Below are 21,120 nucleotides of genomic sequence, written 5' to 3' on the forward strand. Positions count from 1 at the left end.
GCGATGACGTTAACAGTAATTAACACAAAGGTGACAAAGGAAAGCCTTATTTATTATTGCGCATTGCGCACGAAGGCAGTTAGACAGAAGGGTTTTTCTCAAGTCTGACTCCCTAGCAGAAGGGAACAGGGAACTGAAATACTACTACTTCTAGTACTACGAGATTAGGTCTCTTCTCCAAACTTCAGTCTGAGGAATGGCTTACGTATCGATCGTAGCATTGCACGCCACACCCTCGTCTATCTGCAGCAAGCTGTATCATTTCATCTACTGTTATATTATCATTTAAATACTGGGAACTGAAATACAAACAAAAAAATTTTCCTTTGTCTTTTAGTCACTCAGTTCGGATTTCGGAATTTAATTTTATCAGTGATTTTAAAAACGGACTGCTGGCTGGCATAGTGGCATAAACGTTCTATTTTCTTGGGTTTGCTGTGGCGTGCCACGTTGCTGGAAATCTGGAATTTGAGGCTTACAGCGCATGGCAGTAAATGAAAAGCGAGCCCACAGACTTTCCACAAGTTTAGCAATTCTACTTTGGAATCTTGTCTGTTTCTGCTGCGAGAAATTCATCGATATGGGCGATTCTTTCTTCTTAAATTTTCATCTTGGATGATACAACCAAATTAAACAACTCCGGCAATATGTCTGGGACAGGGTTTCAAACGGAGAGCTTAATACCGCCTCAAACGTACGATACAGTGCAAGGTAAACGTCGCGACTCCCCTTTACTACAAGGACAAAACGAGACTAGTACTAACCGATCTGGACCAAATTCTCCGATGAATCAAGGCAATATTCAACCTCCAATGAACATGAAAGGCATATCACAAGGTAATATATAGAATTTGCTTTGTGTCATTTTTTCTCTTGGGTTTTTTTGATGCGTTTAACGGAGTTTTTACGAATATTCTCGACGTTCGAAATACTGACAACAAATACAGATTGCATAAAATATGTGGTTTTTGTTGAGATTTAGAAATATATTGGTTTAAATCATAACTGTGTGCGAGCGCGTGATCTTATCCATTTTGTGTTTTCGTTTTCCATAGGAAATTGTTTTTTTGTTATTATTTAGGATGCGTACTTTCCCCTGATAAAAATTTTACATTTTGATAATATATTATTAGGAACTTAAAATATTAAAGCTCAAATGTAGCATTTATAGTATTTAAGTCACAATGACACGTATAGAATATTTCCATAGCATTATATTGCACATAATTATATTTTTCATTTAAAACATTCACTAGGCAATATCAATTTATATATTGTTATAACCTGGAAGTTAAAGGATGAAATTATCATGGTATTGAAAATTAAATTTCAATTGAATTTTATCAATCAAATTCAATAGAGTGTGTGATTACTGTGATAGTAGTAGCATATTTTCATTTGTGAAAATACAAGTTGTGTGATCAAACTATGAAACAGTTTTGACTATCTCTTGTTTGAATCATGTATTTTATTCCCAAGAGGTCTAATGTACAATAAAAGAATACAGTATTTTAATAAAAACAGTGATTCTAAATGAGAGGTCCTTTGTTTTCTAACATATTAGCCTGGCCAGCTTTAATTAAAACAGAAGATGAACTACCATTAGACTACAACAAAAGGGTCACAAGACATTATTCAAAAAATAGAAATAGAGTTACAAGGGGTGGATGAAAAAGTAACCAAGCAACAATCGACAATAACAAGCATAATGATTTTGTTTCCTCATGTTTCACTCTTTTTTATCCCATCAAGTTTTAATAATCCACAAAACATTATACGAATTCATCAATTTTATTAAAATTGATTTTTCAGGTGGAATGGAGTTTGCCCCTAAAAGTGTTTAAGAAGTATAAATTGTATTTCTAAATATAGTCTGATAATTATGTATTTTTTTTCGAAATTTCTTTCATCAAAGGGTTTTAAAAAGCAGATGATGGTTGTTATCAGGTCCCAGTGGCAAAATAATTTTATATAAATTAAATCCACTATTTTCAGGTGGAATGCAGTCTCCTGGGTATGCTGGGTTTCACAATGGTCCTTCTAATGGTTTGTCTGTTCAGCCATCGTTACAGACTAACCCACAGTCAAGGGTGATGAGTTCAATTCATTCTAGATCAGCCAGTTCAACACCACCATTGCAATCAGCCTTGACAAACCAACCAGCTAGACCAGGGTCTGCCCCACCACCATCCACTGGCCCTAGATTATCCAGTCCTATCCATCCATCAACACAGGGCTATGTAGGTCATTCATCACCACCAACTCCCAGTGGGCATGTGTCACCATCTAACCTAACTGCTACTGCAAATCAAAGACCTGTTCAACATGCTGGGCACCATGCATCACTTTCAGGACCTTCAATTCAACCAGTTTCACCACAAATCGGGCAGCCACCCAATTCTTTGGCAACAGGAGTTAGTCCAATGCAAAACATTGGCACAAGCCTAAATTCAGGACCGCCTCGTATGGCAGGAACAACTCACTCTGTAAGGCCATCACCATGGCAAGCTTCGATGGCAGGAAGACAACCTGGGGTGGTTTCACCATCTGGCACCTCTGGTGGTTTAGGAGGACCACTCCATCGTACTGCAGGACCACCCGTTCTTCCAACAGGACCACCAACAGGACCACCAACAAGTATGGCAAGGCAAACTAGTTTGACTGGCCCACCAACATCACAAACAGGTTTTACTGGGCCACCAACAAGTATGGCAAGACCAACTAGTTTGACTGGCCCACCAACATCACAAACAGGTTTTACAGGACCACCAACAAGGCATCCATCCAGTTTGCCTGCCACACCTACTGGTCAGATGATGGGGTCTACAGGTCAGCCATTGATGCCACCAATAGTTCAACCCCCATTAGCTGGTCAAGGTAGGTTGGAAATAATTTCTATTGGATTTCGAAAAGTATTTAGAAGTAGACTTTGGAACAAAGTATTGGACTAACTTTGGACTTGAACTTTGATTTCACCTTTTCTGAAAAAAATGAATACTATAAGTACAACTAATTGCTACAATTTGCAATGAACCTTATTTTAGTGTGTGTTAAAAGTCTTTTGCACATTATGGTTGGTTGTAAAGAATACAACAGCATTGTATATGGTTTTCCATTAACATGCAGTGAAATAATTTTTTTCCAGTTTGCAACTTTGCAGCCAACTTGTCTGTTGCCTCCTATTACTTTACCAAACAAATATATATTTTATTTCATTCAGGACCGCCAACATTGTCCAATCAAACTGGTTCTATAACTGCTTCAAAGAGAAGAGTTTATCCAACTCAGGTATTAAAACACAGTCACTCCTGATTCAATGCAAAATTGTTTTAAAATTTTCCTCTCAGTGATAAATATATTGCTCTAAGAAACTCTCCCTCCCGGTTCAGTACGTGGTTTGTCTCTACAATATTCAAATTCTCTCATTTTTTCTCGGTGATTCTCTGATCACACATGTAACAATGCTATTCTATTTTGTTACATGTAAAATATGAATCCTGAAGGAAAAGCAATATCATGTGTGTGAGCAGAGAATCGCCCTGCTACCAACTTTCTAAGAAAGTGAAGAGCATGTAGTTAAACAAGCGAAAATATTTCAACAACTTTTCAATGACTACTGAAAACCATTGACGCTCTATCAACTGACCAGACTGTCATTTTCAAGACTGGCAATACACTGGATTTTTTTTAATACAAGATCAACATTAGTATCATCCTGTAGACTGACCAAGCTCTAAAACTTGTTTACATAATATTTTATTTTTGTGGATTAACCACATAGCTATGTACTGGAATTAATTTTGCTTGTTTTTTAGTCCTACGGAAACACGTACCCAACCCAGGGGTTTCCTGGTACATCATCACCTGCCCCGTCTACTCCTACTGGACCTTATGGTTCTCAAACGGCTCCCCAATCACCAGGCGCAGTGCCTAATATGGTGGTAAGTAATATAGAAATATATAAGTTTAATATTAAATGAAAGATGTTTATATGAATGGTGTGGTATGACCTCGATCTCCATACGTGTACTTACGAGTTACGACTGATTAAGATTTGATGTTTGCTAAAGAACCACGTATTGCAGACTCAAGCTAAAAATGTTGTAGATATTGTTGTCTGTTTGCAGACATCCTAACATTTAGAACAATATAACATAGTATGGCAAAACATAAAAGTTCTACAGGCGAAAGCTCTTATATATTGATGAAAACATGAAATATTTCGAACATGTACGCACCCTGCTGATGAACGTGTAACTACTGTATGCATTAGGGTGCTAATACAACGACGTATGGAAGCAACCAATATGGAAGCAACCAATATGGAAGCAACCAATATGGAAGCACCCAGGGAAACCAACTTCAAACTCAAATGGGAAAGTTATCAGTTCAGGTAAAAATAATTATATATAAGGATTTTTGGCTGCATTTGTCATCTCTTTATATCTTTGTTTTACCTAAATTATTGTGGGCAAAGTAACATGTATGGTGATTACGTTTCAACTTTTTGTCTAAAACAAGCTAATCGGAACTGTTTTAAGCCTGCATTTATCCCCTTTGTTTTGATATTGCCAGAAATATCAGAAATACGGAATCTCCAAATATACCAATTTTGGTTTAATGTTCGTTCATTGACATTCGTTCATTTCTCACCAGCAAAGTGACTGTCAACCTGTGAATATCCTCGACGGACGCAATATGCTGCCACCACAGAAGGATGATATGAATTTATCTCTACCACCGGTAAGAGCAGCATGCAATGCAGTGGTTCGTATTTCCACAATCACACCTCTGTACATGTGTTTCAGAAGCCTTATGGCTTTGGTTTTTGTGGGAAGGAAAGCGAGTTCAACATGTGCATGAATAGTTGAATGTTTTGGCATTGCAATGTTATATAGGCACTTCTGTATTATATGATACTTGTTTCATTACTCTGTATAATTTTCAGGATTTGCAGAAGAAAAATGCTAGACCAAGGTTAGCTCATTGAACTTTGTCTTTAATGTGTCAACAGTGTATCATGTATCTTTTAACAAATAGATTACAATGAACCGTTGTCTGTTCAGTTATAGATACACGGTATGACGTCATATGTGATAAGAACAAAAAAAGTGGCCACGAGCCGCCGGGGCGAGTGGTCACTCTTTTGTTCTTATCACATATGGCGTCATACCGTGTATCTATAACTGAACAGACAACTGTATTATATACGTATGTCACACTAGTTCCCTGTGTTTCTACATTAGAATCCCATGTTCATAAAAATCGAGTTGTTCTTAGAAAAAAGTTTTCGTAGGTGCTAAATTTAGATAAGGGCTTCTTTGATTATAGTTGAATATGTCACCACAAAGACTCAGTAAAAATTCAATAAAATTGGTCATTTGCACTCGTTCCAAAGAACACGAGAACACGCTTTCATCAGGACTAAACTAGCCTAAAATTAACACTGGTGTGCTAAATACCACTCCCTTTTTTCCTTCTCAGTATCCTAAGCTGCACACTAAGTAGCGTTCCTGAGAACGAATCACTTCTGAAAAAGTGCAAACTGCCATTTGGAATACTCGTCCATCCTTTTAAAGACCTCTCGGTACGTATGTTTATATCATACTCAAAAGCATCGGTCAGTTGGAGGTGTTACGCCTCCAAGGAAACAGGGATATAAATGTATGGTCAGGTACTCCTGTCTATCCCGTAAATGCCCCTATTGCATATATTTTGGCGATAATTAAACCGATCATTTGTTTTTGATATAGAATCTCCCGGTGATCCAGTCGAACACCATAGTACGATGTCGTTCTTGTAGAACATATATTAATCCTTTTGTGACGTTTACGGAGACAAGGCGATGGAAATGTAATATGTGTTACCGAGTCAACGAAGGTTAGTTGCATGGGGCGACATACTGTAAATTATCAGGAAGTTCGTTTTGCATATTTCTTACGATGCTTGAGAGGAAATTCAGTTACTCAAGTTGTTTTCTGTATCCGTATTAGTTCCTGAAGAATTTTGTTATGATCCAACAACAAAGTCCTATGGAGAACCAACGAGAAGGCCTGAAATAAAGTCAGCGACATACGAATTCATAGCTCCTTCGGAGTATATGGTAGGTCCGACGACGTTGTCCTTGACATAATTCGAGGGAACTAGTACCGGTAGGGTGTAGTATATAACATAATACACTAGTTTATATATGGGTTAATATTGCATTGCTCTGTTTTGAATTGTACTGGATTGGACTTCATTGCTCAGCAGTCATTGCTCAGTTAATGCAATATGTACAATTCACGCGTGTGTTTCCTTCTTTCTTCAGCTAAGGGCTCCTCAACCAGCTGCCTATATTTTCGCGTTCGATGTGTCGTTCAATGCTATAGAAACAGGTAACATTAAAATGGTCTCACTCTTATTGCAGGAAGTGTACTGTAAACATTTTTCGCGACGTTTTCGATCCATAAATGGCGAATTCCATCTGCAGGTCTACAGATCCATAATCTATTGATAGAAAGCTTCTGCTTGATTTTTATTTGTATATATCATCAGTTTGGAATATTATCAGTTGCAGTCCAATACAATAATGTGTAAGCTATATACTGTAGGATTTCGGCGGTCCAAGGTAAACGATGGTTTTCTATCCTAGGATATCTGAAAATGGCCTGTAAAATAATAAAAGACAACCTGGATAAAATGCCTGGCGACTCAAGAACGCTGATAGGATTTTTGACATTCAACAAATCTGTTAATTTTTATAATCTTAGAGTAAGTATAAATTTATCAGTATGCACGAAACATGCGTATACCTCCAGTGCCTTGTACAGTACATGCAAGAAAATATAGGGTTATGATTCTAAAAATGAGTGATTGTGTCATTCGTATCTTGAGTCTAAATCTGTATTAATGTCTTCGATTTTTAGAATGATCAAAACCAACCCCATATGTTAATAGTTTCAGATATAGACGGTAGGTGAAAATATTCTTTATGCATCAAGCTATTATATGATATAGTCAAGTTACGCAAGTCAGAGTAGGCGTATGAATATAATTGAAATTTCCCTTATGATGCTTTTTTAGAATTTCGATCTGATACAAATACTTTTAGATTTAATAATTTGCGCATGTAAACGACATATTGTGTTCAAATTTCAGAGACACAACATTTTTCTACCAAAGATAGGAATCATTTACCGTTCAGATACAGGACTATTGTGATACGGCGCCGAAGTTAAAAGATGCCAATGCGTATCCGTCACACACTGTCTAAATCCCTAATTTTGATTTTACTGTAGATATTTTTCTACCCGCCCCGGAAGATTTACTGGTTAACTTAAAGGAAAGCAAAGAGGTGAGATTATTACCAAGTTACTAAATGTAAGTAGCTACGTTAGGCATAATCAATCTGCCATAGCGTATATACTTGCAGTAAAATCTTATAAATCAAAATTAAATAACATTCTATAAATCATCTCAGGTTCAATATCACATTTACACGCATAATATGAGATGAAGCATCGTTCTTTGAAGTCTCCTTTGTTCATTATAGTCATGCTTCTAATTTATCCACCGTTTATGCCCGTTCGTCCCGTTTGCCCTTAGGGCCTGTTTACATGAAGCGAGTTAACCCGGCGAGGTGAAAACTGCATATAACGAAAGACTAATCAGATTAAGCCTTTGATGTGATGCGCTTTTTACCTCGCCTAGCCGGGACTCCATGTAAACAAGTCCTTAGAGAGACACAATGTCATTTTCCAACCAAAATAGGATTTTCTTTGTCTTATTTCATCCCCAAATACTAATCCTCAAGATAGCTTCAATGTATTAATCTGGCCTTTTCAATTCTATTTTAGATGATCATACAATTCCTAGATAGCTTACCAGAGACCTTCGTGTCAACTCGCGATATTCATAGTGCGACTGGGGCTGCGATGGAAGCAGCTTTAAAACTTATGGTAAGTCGTAGTAGGATATGTAGTTTCACACGAGTACAATACTCTCTATAACTGTATTTCCTGATGATGACTAAATAAAGTCGAATCCTTACATTCGGAGTTACCGTTGTTGTGTGTTTAATGAAAATGCTCAGTGGTTCCCGTAACTATCTGTATATCATTAAATGGCAACCGTAATTTAAGTTTTCTAGTTCTAGGAATTCTTTGTCAAGAATTCTAAGAATTCTTTGTCACATTATAATTTTTCATCCTCCCTTGTGAATCACGACAGACACCCACAGGAGGGCGAATAACAATATTTCAAACAACGTTACCTTCTGCTGGACCTGGTTCTTTAGAGAACCGTGATGAACCGGGTGTTAAATCAAGTCCTAAGGTATTAAAGTTTGATTGTGTTGTTCAAAGAATATCTACTAGTTGTGGGTAGTAAGCTAACTGTAGCTTCTGTAACCACATTGTCATGTTTTGTAGCAATGCCTTCATACTACGAGCTTAAACCATGTATCCTAGAATTTGGTGTTTTCTATGACACTATATACGTACATGCAGCGATTATATAAACTGGCCCAAGCTAAGCTATCACTTTTAATTCATTCTGATTACTCGCCCATGCAGGTTTAATATCACGAGCGATGCTTGCAGGCATACATGCATGTTTTTAGCCCAAGTAAAGCTCTTTTTTTGACAGAACAAAAGGCGATGTTAATATGAGTTTTCAATACCATCAAGTAAACTACTGTCATATGATAATTATTCATATCATAATTATTTATGGTTTTTAGAATTGCGGGCTAAACGATATTTTATAAGTTAGTATGATTCCACCCCTACTTTAAACTATAAAACTTTTTCCACAGGACGCCGCCAAGTTAAATCCAGCTACGGACTTTTACAAGAAGTTGGCATTAGACTGTGCGGCAGATCAAGTGTCTGTGGACATATTTCAACTCTCCAGTCAATACGGCGACTGTTCATCTCTGAGTAAGTTCCATCTGCTTGTTCGCGATTTTGTACTTTGTAAAAGTAGCTGGACAAAAACAGTACTTCGTTATGAATAGAATAAGAATAATACTCGCATATACTATATGTGTTGTCGAAAGGCGTTAAGCTCAAACGGTTGATAAGTTCAAAATGGAAAACAAAATGATCTATATATTTAACAACTGAGCTTGTGAATGGAAGTAAATATTAAATGCATAAGATGCAGGTTTCACAAGATCTATGAGAGTATATTTAAAATGGCTGCACATTCGTCATCGTGAGAAAGGCTAATTCAGATTGCTACATTTCGCTATTTGGAGGGAGCTCTTCTGCAAGTGATAAATCCTCTTTGAATTGCGATGTTGATGCTGTGATATTTTTCTAGTGTGTGCTTCAAAGTACTCTGGAGGTTGTTTTTCATATTTTCCAAACTTCCACATTTCCAAGAATCGAGCTATGGTTGAGAAGTTTCAGAGCGACCTCACGTAAGACAGTATTCATTCAAACAACTTCTTTTCCTCGATTCATAATGGTTAAAATAACGTGTAACGAATTGCATGATTAAAAACAGCTTCATTGCTAGCCGTAACAACATTTTGATTTTTTGTTTCAATATCGTTTGTAGTCGATACTTAACGCGGAAGATTGGATTTGAAGCTGTTATGCGAGTGAGGTGCACCAAAGGTAATTTGAAATTCGGTTAGAGGTACATTGGGTTCCCGTTGCAACAATTACTTGAGCGAGAGCTTTGTAAATTTACCAAAGTGTGGCAGAATATATATTTCCTAATATCGTAGTAAAGTTTCAATGCCTACGTGTAACAGTAAAGGTCGATATCCTCAGGTTACGCTTGTGTACTCAAGCATACTCTTGTGTATTTTTTTTAAATATCGGTTACTATATATGAACGGTAATGAGATCAACTGGTTCCTTATTTGTTTCAAATTACTGTTTTTTAACCATCTACTATGAAAAATACAGATGGAGTTTTTAAAACTGTCAAAATAAACACAATTGTGTTGTTTTCGAGCATTTTCCATTTCCATTCACACAGGTCTCACCATTCACACTTTTCACGGCAACTTCTTCGTCCGTTCAACCGACCTGCTTTCACTGCCAAATGTTAATCCAGATTCAGCATTTGGTATGCAGATATCTATAGAAGACAATCTTTCTGATTCCGGTCTCGCGTGTTTCCAGTCGGCGTTGTTGTATACCAGTTCCAGAGGTAAAGTATTCAAACACGTGTGCTTGTTTTGAAAGAACGTTTTGTGATGCTATATTTCAAGCAATCAACTTTTTTCCCCTCAGTCAATTCGACTTTTATTCATACTTGTCCTGCATATGTAATAACTCTAAAACCTGCATGGTTCTCATATGTCACCGACGGTCGGCGATGGCTATTGTCGGTGATCACTGGAGAATAAAGTGCTTTGTTATTTTGAATAAATTTTCTTCGTCACCGGCCACAAACAATACATCGCCAACTGTCGGTGACATTGAGAACCAGGCTTAAACAATAAATCGGGGCGCGTACGCTTTAGGCAGGACGCACAATATATCTAAGGTTAAGAACGTTTCGCCCAATAGAATTTCTGTCTGCATGCATGACGTAATTTTTTTTCCAGGTGAACGGCGAATCAGAGTGCACAACTTGGCCTTACCTATCACTAAGAAAATGAGTGATGTCTACGCGGGTGCAAATGCCAGTGCTATTGCCTTGATGCTATCTAAGATGGGTAAGCTGGTTGAAGTACACGTCAATACATTCAATAGGGTCTATATAATGTAGTTATTGCTTGATATCATGTTCAAAGTTAACGAACTTGCTTCACTAATAGTCATAACGCAGTTAAAGCATATTGCTATTAACTATCGTCAATATCACCTACCTGACAATTTACGCAACCATCTAAAATATAATCGGACGCTGATACTTTTCAACGTCAAATCTTAGTTCTTCATAGATAGATCTGTTTGACAGAGGTTTGCCGGGTTTTTAAACCATATTTCTGTTGACTATATTAACGCTCACATGTATAACCCTCTGTATAATTTTTCACTTTCAGCTGTTGACAGAACGCTAACAGCCTCGCTTGGAGATGCGAGAGAGGTACGAATCACAGCTTCTTTTTTTGAAAATTTGCTTTTAGGAATCACAGCTCTCCTAAATTTAATAAAAGTTTAATAAGAAATTACATTATGTACCTATTGCTCTGATACAAAATGTCTAGACCTATCTGAACTATTAAACAGTCTATTACCTAGTTTTAAAAATTTTACAAAAAATTTGCTTTACAGGCTTTATTGAACGCAGTTGTGGATTGCCTCGGAGTGTACAAATCAGTTGTATCAGGTCGCACTGGTGAAATGATAGCGCCCAACTCCCTTAAATATTTGCCTCTTTATATACTATCTTTACTGAAACAGGTGTGTATGCGTAACGATCATCTCACATGGACATCACAATAACCGGAAGGGCACCACACGTATCTGGTATTCTTACCGTAAATTTTGCTTTCCTAGACTTCATTTCGACTTGGCTCTACGGCGAGTTTAGACATGAGATGTTACGAAATGCAGCAGTTTAAAGTGATGCCATTTGAAGTTGCATTGCTATCAATTTACCCAGCACTTTATTCCCTACACGATATGACAGATGAGGTAAAAATAAATCCCTTTACTTGTCTTTTGATCCTCAGCAATCACTCAAAGGAATTTTTTCCCTTTAATTCCAATCCCATTCTCTGAATCTCTTGATCCCTTTCCCGATTGCACATGCATTCCCTGACTCCCCGATCCCATTCTCTGATTCCTCCAACCCATTTATTCCTGGTTCCCGACTCCACCCCCTGACTCTGCACCCCATTCTTTGAATCTCTTGATCCCATTTCCCGATTACACATTTCGTGATTCCGCAATTTTCTCTCCCCAACTCCATACTCTGATTTTTTTAATCCGATTCCGGGATTGAACATTCTCTGATTCCCTATTCCATCCTCTAATTCTCTTAATCCCATTTTCCGATTGCACATTCGTTGATTTCCCATTCCATCCCATGAATCCCCCAGTGCCATTCCTGATTCTCCTAATCCCATTTCTCAATTGCCACCCCCCAATTTCCTGATTTCTGATACGTTCTCATCTTCAGGGTGCAATCTCGACAAAATCTGGTACTGTGCCACAACCATCTCGACTTATATTATCTGGGGAAAAGCTTTCGCGAGTCGGGATATTTCTGATGGATTGTGGACAGGTGAAGTTTAAGCAGTGCTCAGCTCAAACACAGCTTCGTATCTTAGTTTTGTGAAGGTGTTATGAGTCCAGGTGGTGTAAAAGCTAAATATTTTTGTCTTATACTGCATTTTACTAAAGGAATTTTATATCTGGGTTGGAAAGGAAGCTGCAAATGCAGATATCCAATGTCTCTTTGGAGTTGCGAATTTTGAGTCAATTCCGGAAGACATGGTGAGTAGATGATCATAGTTAACAGAAATTAGAGTCGGAAAAACTATACCGTTAAACAAAGTGATCAAAGATCTCGAAACAAGTGTGTTGGAGCTGTTCCCAGTCTATATGAAACGCCCTGTTATATAATCTTTTTCTAATTTTAGAACAGGTGATATCATTTTGAGAATTTTTTTTCTAAAACGTTATATTATGTCATTCTTCCATCTTTTTGTAGGGAACTCTGCCAATTCTCGACAATAGTTTATCGAGCAGAGTAAGAGCGTTAATTGACCACTTGCAATCGGAGAGAACAAATCATGCAAATTTGTACATTCTAAGGTGATGTATATTTTAGTACATAATGAGATTTCTACGCGCTGGATGTTGCATTTCCCATCATATGTATTATAGTCTTTTTTATGCTCAACTACTTTATTATATCTTGCAGGGACAATAGCAAACTACGAATGAAGTTTATAAATAAATTAATGAATGACAGAACAGAATCCATGATGTCATACCACGAATTTCTCATACACGTACAAGGACAAATTAATTGAATGGATCTAATAATGAACGCGGTTCTTATCGATTCCTAGTTCCACTGTCGAGCTGCTCAGTTGTGAGAAAGCAAACCCTGAACAGCATTTTTCGACTCGGGACGTTAGCAATTTCGACTTTCTGACTACATTTATTAGAAGGGAAATTTTACCTTGCAATGAAATGAAATGAGTTGGGATTGATCATTGATGGTGATCAAGATAACCCGCGTTAAAATACTATAAATTTGTATGGACGAAGAATGACTGTAATTATATCAGATTAAAATTAGCTTTATCGCGTCAGTGGCGGACTCTAACTCTCTAAAGGCGATTCTCCATTACGTCCGCTCCGCCTGCGCGGGCGAAGCGCGCTTTGTTTTTCAAGCGGGTCACGGTCGCATAGGCAGATTTTCAAAAGCCGCTTCGTCCGCGCAGGTGAGGCGGGCGGTAATGGAGAATTGCCTTAAGAGGGCGGGGCAAGTTTACGCTGGTTTTCATATTGTGTTTGGTTCAGTTGACAGTGTATGCTCACAATAAACATAACGTGAAGGTAGCACCACGCTTAAAGTATGTTTTATAACCATTGAGTCCGAAGTGCTCGATGTCTGTGACTCACACTCTTACTTGCATACCTGATAAGCCGCTAAAGATTAGCCGATTTTGCGATCGGTGTATACCATTGGGCCGTGGCACTGAACCGAGAACATTCGTTAGAGCAAAACGTTTTACGTACAAATTCAGCCTCGTCCCCGGCACGTTTTATATTAAAGCCCTGTTACACGGTACAATTTTCCCTGCAACTTGCAATGCAATTCTTCTTTTGAGAGATGTCAATTTGGTAACTTCCAAACTTCTGTCTTTATTACACTCCATGGCGTTTCTCCTTCGTACCTTCTCCGACTGATACTCACAATACTGGTGCAGATCCGCGGCCGGCAGCGGATCTGCACCACTTTTGCTCCTATCAGTCTTCGAAGGTCCTCGGAGAACTACATCTCCCCTTCAGGTAAGTACCCTCCGGGGAAATTTTATTTCTTACACTTACATTTTGCCAAAGACTCTTCATTAATTTACATCTCTTCAAAGTAGAATTGCATTGCAAGTTGCAAAAGCTTTCAGTGGAAAGCTGCCCTTAGAAGGCTTGGACTACTTCACTGGGCGGGGGGAACGCCTAGCAGAAGATGTGTCGAAAAGTGAGACATGCAGATTTGGCAATCTTTTTATACAATCTTGAAGAATAATAGTCGAAGAAATCAACAAGTCTTCAGAACGTGACCATCGAAGGTAAATTCTTTTATTTTCTACCTAATCTTTGATTTTAATATCTTGCCGTTGATAAAGTCGTATGAAATATGAATATTTCTATTATATATATCATAGGCAAAAATATTTTCGACACAAAATTCATTTCGACATAAAATTATGTACTAGTCTTTCCATTCCCTAAATCGCACATAAGACATCTTCGGATTCAATATTTCTTCGATCTAACGTTTCGCCATCTTGAAGCAATTCTGATTTCTGCAAGCATAGACAATCCAGAAGAAGACATGTCTTCTGATTGTCTATCCACAAAAAATTGCGAAATAACGAAAGGTTGACTCGTATCGCTGTAGGAAAGAGAGAGAGAGGCGATGACTAGGAATACCAGGCTATCAATTCCTGCTAGGGAAAGAGGGAGTGCAATCCCAAATGAAACCGACAAATTGTTAACGCGAAAATTTAGACGGAAGCAAAATCAAACCGTGTCCTAAATCCTGAACCTGATGATGCCAAATACGCCATTTTACAGTGTTAACACAATTTTTTTAATGCTATTGCACATACAGTCAGGTGTTGACAGCGACTAAAACCTTTGAAGATAACCAGGGTCAGTTTTCAGCCATTAAGTGCAATTTTCAGACCGACTTCACCAATGTTGAGACCGACAGCGTTATTTCACGGGAAGGGGGGGGGGGTTGGTGACACCCCACATTTACTCACTGAGAAACCTGTTCCATGAAGCCTTTTATTAAAGTTGTTTGCATTAAAAAAAAGCTAAAATAATTCGCCACTTCCGGTGGCTTCGAGTGCTTGTTAATTATTTTTATATTATTATATTTTGTATCGCGTTTGTATCATTATAGGCGCTTTCTAGTTTCACAACTCACAAGACTTTGTGGGGGCTGCTGAATGCTGAACGCAACGTAGTGAATTCCCTTCCGTCGTCTAAAAATGAAGGGTATACTAACAGTGGCTGGTGGAGCCTTTATTCATGTGGCGTTGGGCATATTGTTTACATTTGGTGAGTATTATAACCCTATTTTATATAATGCAGTAACCTATTTCGGCTAGGTATTTGTATAATGTGCGACCTCGTGAGATAATCTAGATCCCTAGGCCAATTCCGTCTATCATGTGTTGAAGAGCAAAATGACTGTCTGGTAGGTAAATTTGGCATGCGCAGGTATAAGTAATTTGCTAGCCATATCGGCGTTTGCAACGCGAAACCAAAAAAGTTTTATTGTTGAGTAACTTGACTTGGGTTATAGGCCAATCTTACGCGATTTTCAAAGGCCCTAAGCTGGAAAAAGCGATACTGTGCAACCGTATGTTTTACGGAATTACTAACAATAATGGCCTTTTGGAGGAATTGAAGGACCGTAGCCGCTTGACTAATTTTGCGTGTCTTTTCTTCATTGGCATAGTTAACCACTTCTTTTATCTATCGTTCTTCACCCTAGGAGGCCGAAGGTCAAACAGGAACAAATATTCGAGAAAAAAACGTAGCCGATGTGTTTATGTAAATGATCGCGTAAGGCTGATTCGTGTACGAAAGGAAAGTGTCTCTCTGCTCAACTGTATAGTATAGCGCATGAATGAATGATATACACTACGCAGGAATGCGATACAGTTGAAGTGGAAAACTAATTGCCGTAGCGAATAACCTGAGGAATGTGCCAATATCTCTGCTTTCATGAAAGCAACATTGTATGACTTTGAAGGTCTAACAAGATCAAGTTTCACCAATACCTCGTCGTATATTCATAGCATCCGCGCTTTTGGTCACTGCAATCTCATTTTATAATTTTAAAATTAACCATCAGCATCGTTATCATACTACTACTTACCATATCGCTCTTTTTTGCGCATTTTTTTCCCTGCTGATAGGTAACATCAATCTATACATCACATCGTATCTTCGATTTCGATCGTCAAGTGTGTCAGTGGAATATTCCGACAGTATGCTGATTATGGGTTGTATACAAATCTCAATGCATATAGCGTTGATGTTTGGTGGAGTAATTGAACTTAAACTTGGTGCAAGAATTACAAGCTTCCTGGGGGGACTTTTATTGAGGTATTAAATTTCACCTGCAATTTGGTAGCCTCATTTCGCGCAATGCATATAGCTCCAGTAAATTTATGTCACAACAGTACCTTTGACGTCGTCCTAAAATGATTTAGGCTACATGTACAACCTTTTTTTACTCAGAATGACTTGCTTAGTAAAATCGGAAGGAAAAAGTTTAATGTTAACCAAAGTTGAAGAAAAAATTGTTTTGGTATATAACCCCCTCAACCGCGGACCTCGCAGAAGGGCGTACAAAAAGGGAGACAAAGATGGGTTTTACACACAAAGAATAAACCATGCCCATTATGAAAGGGCCCGAAAAATTATAAATTATCGTCCCCGTCCTTTAAAATTCTCTGAAAAAAAGAGCTGCATCTCAAAATAACTCACAATGCATTAGTTGCATCGTCATCTCAATCAATCTCAATATAACTTACCCTGCGTGACATGCGTTGGTAGTATCATCATCTTAATTTAACTCACTTATAGACTGGTAGCACCAGTCACCTATAGATCTGTAGTAGCACCTTTGAACTTATTTCACCTACCATCCCTACAAGTATACTCAGATTTTAGTTTCGCATTGTCATATATCCGTATGCTAATAAGTTGTTTTACATCCATTGCTTAGTTTGGGCCTGGTAATGACTTATTTCACAGCAAGACATTCTTTCGCTGCGACTTCAGTGAGCTACGGTTTGACATTTGGCTTAGGAATTGGAATTGGGTATTCGTCCTCACTTGGCCGAGCAATGCAGGTTGATAAACTAGTCATTATTAAGCATAAGTTGCCACAAAACAACAGTAGGCCTGTGTTTTTTATGCACCTGCTTCCGTTTTTCTACAAGTGTCACCGGCAGGTTACTTTCCACTTGGGCGTTTTTTTACGCGCGGCAAACTTTAAATGCTTCCAATTTTTTATTATTTAACACACGGGATAAATCGAACACATGGTCATGGAAAGCAGCCCTAAGGAGGAGAGCCATTAAATAATGTATAACGGGAACTTTTTTAAACAATCTGTCACATTTCATGATTTTCAGTGGTATCCGAATAATAAAGGTCTTGTTGGTGGGCTTGTCATTGGTGGTTCGGGTGTTGCAGCTATTATGTTCAGTGCATTGGAAACTGGATATACCAATCCAAACAATCTCGTCCCAAACGTTACAATAGAACCAAACAATGATAAGTAAGTGAAAATTGTAGTGTGCTCATAGGATAGGGCGTTCAAAAGACTTTCATGGAACGCTGAGTTATTTTTCAGACAGACAGATAAGCAAATAAAGGCAAAAATATATATACATGCAAGGAAAAATACCTTCCTGGCGAAGTAATACATGCAGTGACGTTTAGTGCGTGGACTGAATATTCACATACGTAGCAAATCAACGTCACCGTCGTCACGAATTCTCTTGATATCATATTTTAGATTTTTTGGTGAAGCAGAGGTGCTAGATCGTGTTCCATATTTATTTTTGCTTCTTGGTGTTGTGTGTTTTGCGTTGTGTTCTATTGGAGCAATGTTGTTGTTTGAGCCACCACCAGTTAATGTTATGGAAGAGGTTCGTTCAAAAGTTTACTTTGAAAAGATTTAGATCGCTTTTTATTGAAATTTGGCCGAGCAAGTTCTCCAGATAATTCCAGAAAAAAAGTGATAATAAAATTAGGTATAAAATTATGACAACACGAGTAAAATTTTATGTTGAGTGATTGTTTAAAGATATGAAATATCGAAAATAATATTTCTAGACTAAAGAGGGGAGAACGCTCTTTCAAGAATTGACCCATATAGACGACTTCACTGAAGAAGATGGCTTATTCGAAAACGAGTAAGACTGATTCATTTATATAAAAAATATGGATGATGTCAGGCTGATCAAAGGTATCGAGAATTATTATGGTTTGAATCTTTAATCTCGTCAAAATGCCCTGCGATATCACTTGAAGAATAAGGTGAAAACCACTGTTTGCAGTTATTAATTGAAATTGAGGCAGATTTTTGAAAATAGTCGACTTTGAGTTGCTCACAGAGGATGTTATATGAATTTCTAGTTTTGTATTTCAGAATAGATGCACCAGGCGATATACCTCCGCTGCAAATCATCAAGAAAAAACAGTTTTGGATATTGTGGTTCCTGTCACTAGTGAATGGGGAGGCAGTGATATTCATAACGACATTTTATAAGGTTTGTTTACAATCTGCCGCGATTTGGCATATAGCGATTATAGGTCCTATAGAGAGCATGTAAAAACATGTAAGGCAATGTAAGCATGTCCCAAACGAGTTTCAGATCGACTTTTTTGGTCCCGTATAAGTTTTCGGACCGACTTTAGACTAATTTCACAAAAGCTAAGGCCTAAGGGCGCCGAATTTATTTTGTTTTTGTCCTAAGGCATACGGAGTGACGTTCATTTCAAATGATCATTTCTTAGCGTTGGTTGGATCTGTCGGGACAGGATTTATTAGTGTCGGTAGAATATCCTGGGGGGTTGTTGCTGATAGATTACCCTTGAAGGTTAGTTAATTGGAAAATAACATCATGCATCAGCCGCCAGCCGGGTCAAAATTCCAATTATAGAATTATCATCTAACATTCTTCACTGTGTATATTAGAAACAGTTAATCCCATTTTTGGACGAAAACCTGAATCGTAGCCTTATTGTTGTGCTCACTTTTTATTCAAGTAATCATTTTTTTATAATATAACTCGCAATTAATTGTAGCAAGTATTACTCAATAAATCAAATAATCAATGCATTACCATTTTATATAGATTGGTCTTATCATTCAAAATGGCATCATGTTATTTCTATTGTTGACATTTACATTGTCTGAAAAGGCGGGAAAATGGATGTATTTTATTTGGGTTGTCACAATGTTTACGACAATGGCTGGTACGACAACGTATTTAACAGCTGCAACTGCCGCGACGTTTGGTCTGAAGTATTTTGCAACAAATTATGGCTTAGTCTCCAGTTCAATGGTTTGTATTTAGCTCAGTTAGAACCCTGAGTTAGTTTCCTTGAGTCCAAAACGTTATAGCATAGGCAGCGCGCCGACAAAGAGATTATTAGTTAACATATTTTGCGCATTTTTCCTCGCATTTTTCAATTGTTGTTAACTGTTGTATTTAATTAGCATTATTTCAATAATATTTTTGGTAGATACCTGGTGGAATTCTTGGATCAATTCTATCGCAATATCTCAGTGATCTTATAGGATGGTGGGGGATTTTTACGTTAGTCGCCGGGTTCTCTTGCTTAGGTAAGTAACCATTCCATTTCTGAACTTTAACGTTGAAACGACAAAAAATGTGATATAAAAAAAATGTTCGAAGAACTTATTTTGTTGTTTTAAGTAAAACACGAGAAAGAGCGTTTTATCATATCAAAACGCTTGGCGTACGCCGCATTGCTGTCGACCAATAAATTTGCTCCATGTATACAAATGCTAATTAGGATGAAATATTATATAAAGAATACTAATGAGCATGACTAATTATATGATTTGTCCAGCCTCGTTCCCAGGCGCTTTAAATAAAAAAAAATATAAGAGCACTGCAGGCTTTTACATAGATCAGTGGCTAAGCAGAGCTAGCGCGCAGGGACTTTTTGGGAGGACGCGCGAGGCGGGAAGGAGGCTCCGTTTTTCCGTCGCGTCCAGTGGTCGCGTCCTCCACAAAATTCCCTGCTGCGCGCTCGCTCTGCTTAGCCACTGTTCTATGTAAAAGCCTGTAGTGTTCCTATATTTATTTTTATTTAAAGCGCCCGGGAACGAGGCGTAGTATTCATGGTATTTTACCACGTATAAAGCCGCCACATGTGACTTCTAATGGTTCATTTCGTAGATTTTTGAAGATTCCAAACAGCAGTTTAAATCTTTTCAACTGTCAGTTAATACACGAGTTGCCATTTTTATAACGGAACACTTCAACTTCTTAATCTTATTCTGAAGTAACTTAATACGAATTAGACAATATTCAGGCTTACTGTTTTTGCAAGAGAAAATTACTTAATAAAAATTTGTTTGCAGGATTTATCATTGTCAGTGATTCTTACGATCGGTATATGTTTGCAGGAATTGGATTGTCGTTTCTTTATGACTCAAAGGTTGGCAAACCAAGCTTTGACTGAGGGGTAATTTGCGAGTAGCTGTCTGTATACAACACAATGAAGAAGAATGAAAAATTTGATTTATAATGTGTTTGTGTGCATGGCGCTTTCTTGACGATAGCAAGCGTTCGCACAATATACGTATACGTAGAATCAAGATGAACAGTTACGCCCAATCTTGAAGCATGGCTATGATTAAAGAAGGAGTGGAAAGCATGATTAGAATTCCATACTAGACTTGCTGACGTGAAGTGACTTCAGTTGCAAATTTTACTGCATCATATGCATGCATAAAAATGCTTATGGCAAACATTTATACACCTGTGGGTCCCAACAGAGTGTTTAGGCATTCAAACTCTAACAAAATACATTGTTATGGGTGATTTCAAATATTTTTCGTTTTTATATTTTCGCGCGTATTTTCCTACTCATCTTTGTTCTTTAAATTTTATTAAATTAAGTAAGATTTTGGTTGCTCTTCTAATTTTTGTGTCCGTCAACGAACATCCGAAAATCGTCAACTTTTTTCTAATTATATTGCTTTCCCCAACACACTTGTCGCGCACGGAGTATGATATAGCGCATGGTGGCGAACATTGCCATTGGATGTGTGTGCATGTGGGTGCATGGGTGTTACTCCCCAACAGAAAATTAGTCCGAAACGTCGGTCCAAAAAACTGCATGGGGCGACGAAGATCAGTCCGGAAACATATATGTATGGGGCGAAAATAATCGGTCTCGTCTGCACGGGGTTAACCAG

The 21,120-nt window shown here is 37.9% G+C and overlaps 2 protein-coding genes across 4 annotated transcripts; both read left to right on the forward strand.

Annotated features, from left to right (window-relative positions):
• The first annotated feature begins 468 nt into the window (after positions 1–468).
• LOC114524791 (protein transport protein Sec24A-like) lies at positions 469–13,466 on the forward strand. The gene is made up of 28 exons (XM_028545973.1): positions 469–837; positions 1,996–2,877; positions 3,221–3,288; positions 3,816–3,941; positions 4,274–4,393; positions 4,657–4,743; positions 4,949–4,977; positions 5,485–5,587; positions 5,754–5,880; positions 5,994–6,103; positions 6,311–6,377; positions 6,635–6,753; positions 6,909–6,954; positions 7,281–7,336; positions 7,839–7,940; positions 8,212–8,316; positions 8,798–8,921; positions 9,307–9,406; positions 9,547–9,605; positions 9,976–10,149; positions 10,550–10,660; positions 10,991–11,034; positions 11,223–11,351; positions 11,448–11,585; positions 12,073–12,177; positions 12,297–12,389; positions 12,607–12,710; positions 12,820–13,466. The coding sequence occupies exons 1-28, from the start codon at positions 648–650 to the stop codon at positions 12,929–12,931; spliced, it is 3,630 nt and encodes a 1,209-aa protein (XP_028401774.1). The 5' UTR covers positions 469–647; the 3' UTR covers positions 12,932–13,466.
• A 1,414-nt stretch (positions 13,467–14,880) lies between these two features.
• On the forward strand, positions 14,881–20,676 carry LOC114524718. Of its 3 annotated transcripts, none has more exons than XM_028545881.1 (11): positions 14,881–15,197; positions 16,064–16,253; positions 16,879–17,005; positions 17,291–17,436; positions 17,677–17,809; positions 17,997–18,076; positions 18,313–18,433; positions 18,641–18,763; positions 19,022–19,231; positions 19,413–19,512; positions 20,326–20,676. In XM_028545881.1, the coding sequence occupies exons 1-11, from the start codon at positions 15,128–15,130 to the stop codon at positions 20,379–20,381; spliced, it is 1,356 nt and encodes a 451-aa protein (XP_028401682.1). In that variant the 5' UTR covers positions 14,881–15,127; the 3' UTR covers positions 20,382–20,676. The 3 variants fall into 3 exon arrangements, with proteins under 3 accessions (XP_028401682.1, XP_028401683.1, XP_028401684.1); XM_028545883.1 differs by having other exon boundaries at positions 15,117–15,197; positions 15,637–16,253; XM_028545882.1 differs by lacking the exon at positions 18,641–18,763.
• The last annotated feature ends 444 nt before the right edge of the window (positions 20,677–21,120 follow it).

This window comes from Dendronephthya gigantea, unplaced genomic scaffold, assembly GCF_004324835.1.
Source record: "Dendronephthya gigantea isolate DGI-Jeju-01 unplaced genomic scaffold, DenGig_1.0 000032F, whole genome shotgun sequence".
Taxonomy (NCBI): domain Eukaryota; kingdom Metazoa; phylum Cnidaria; class Anthozoa; order Malacalcyonacea; family Nephtheidae; genus Dendronephthya; species Dendronephthya gigantea.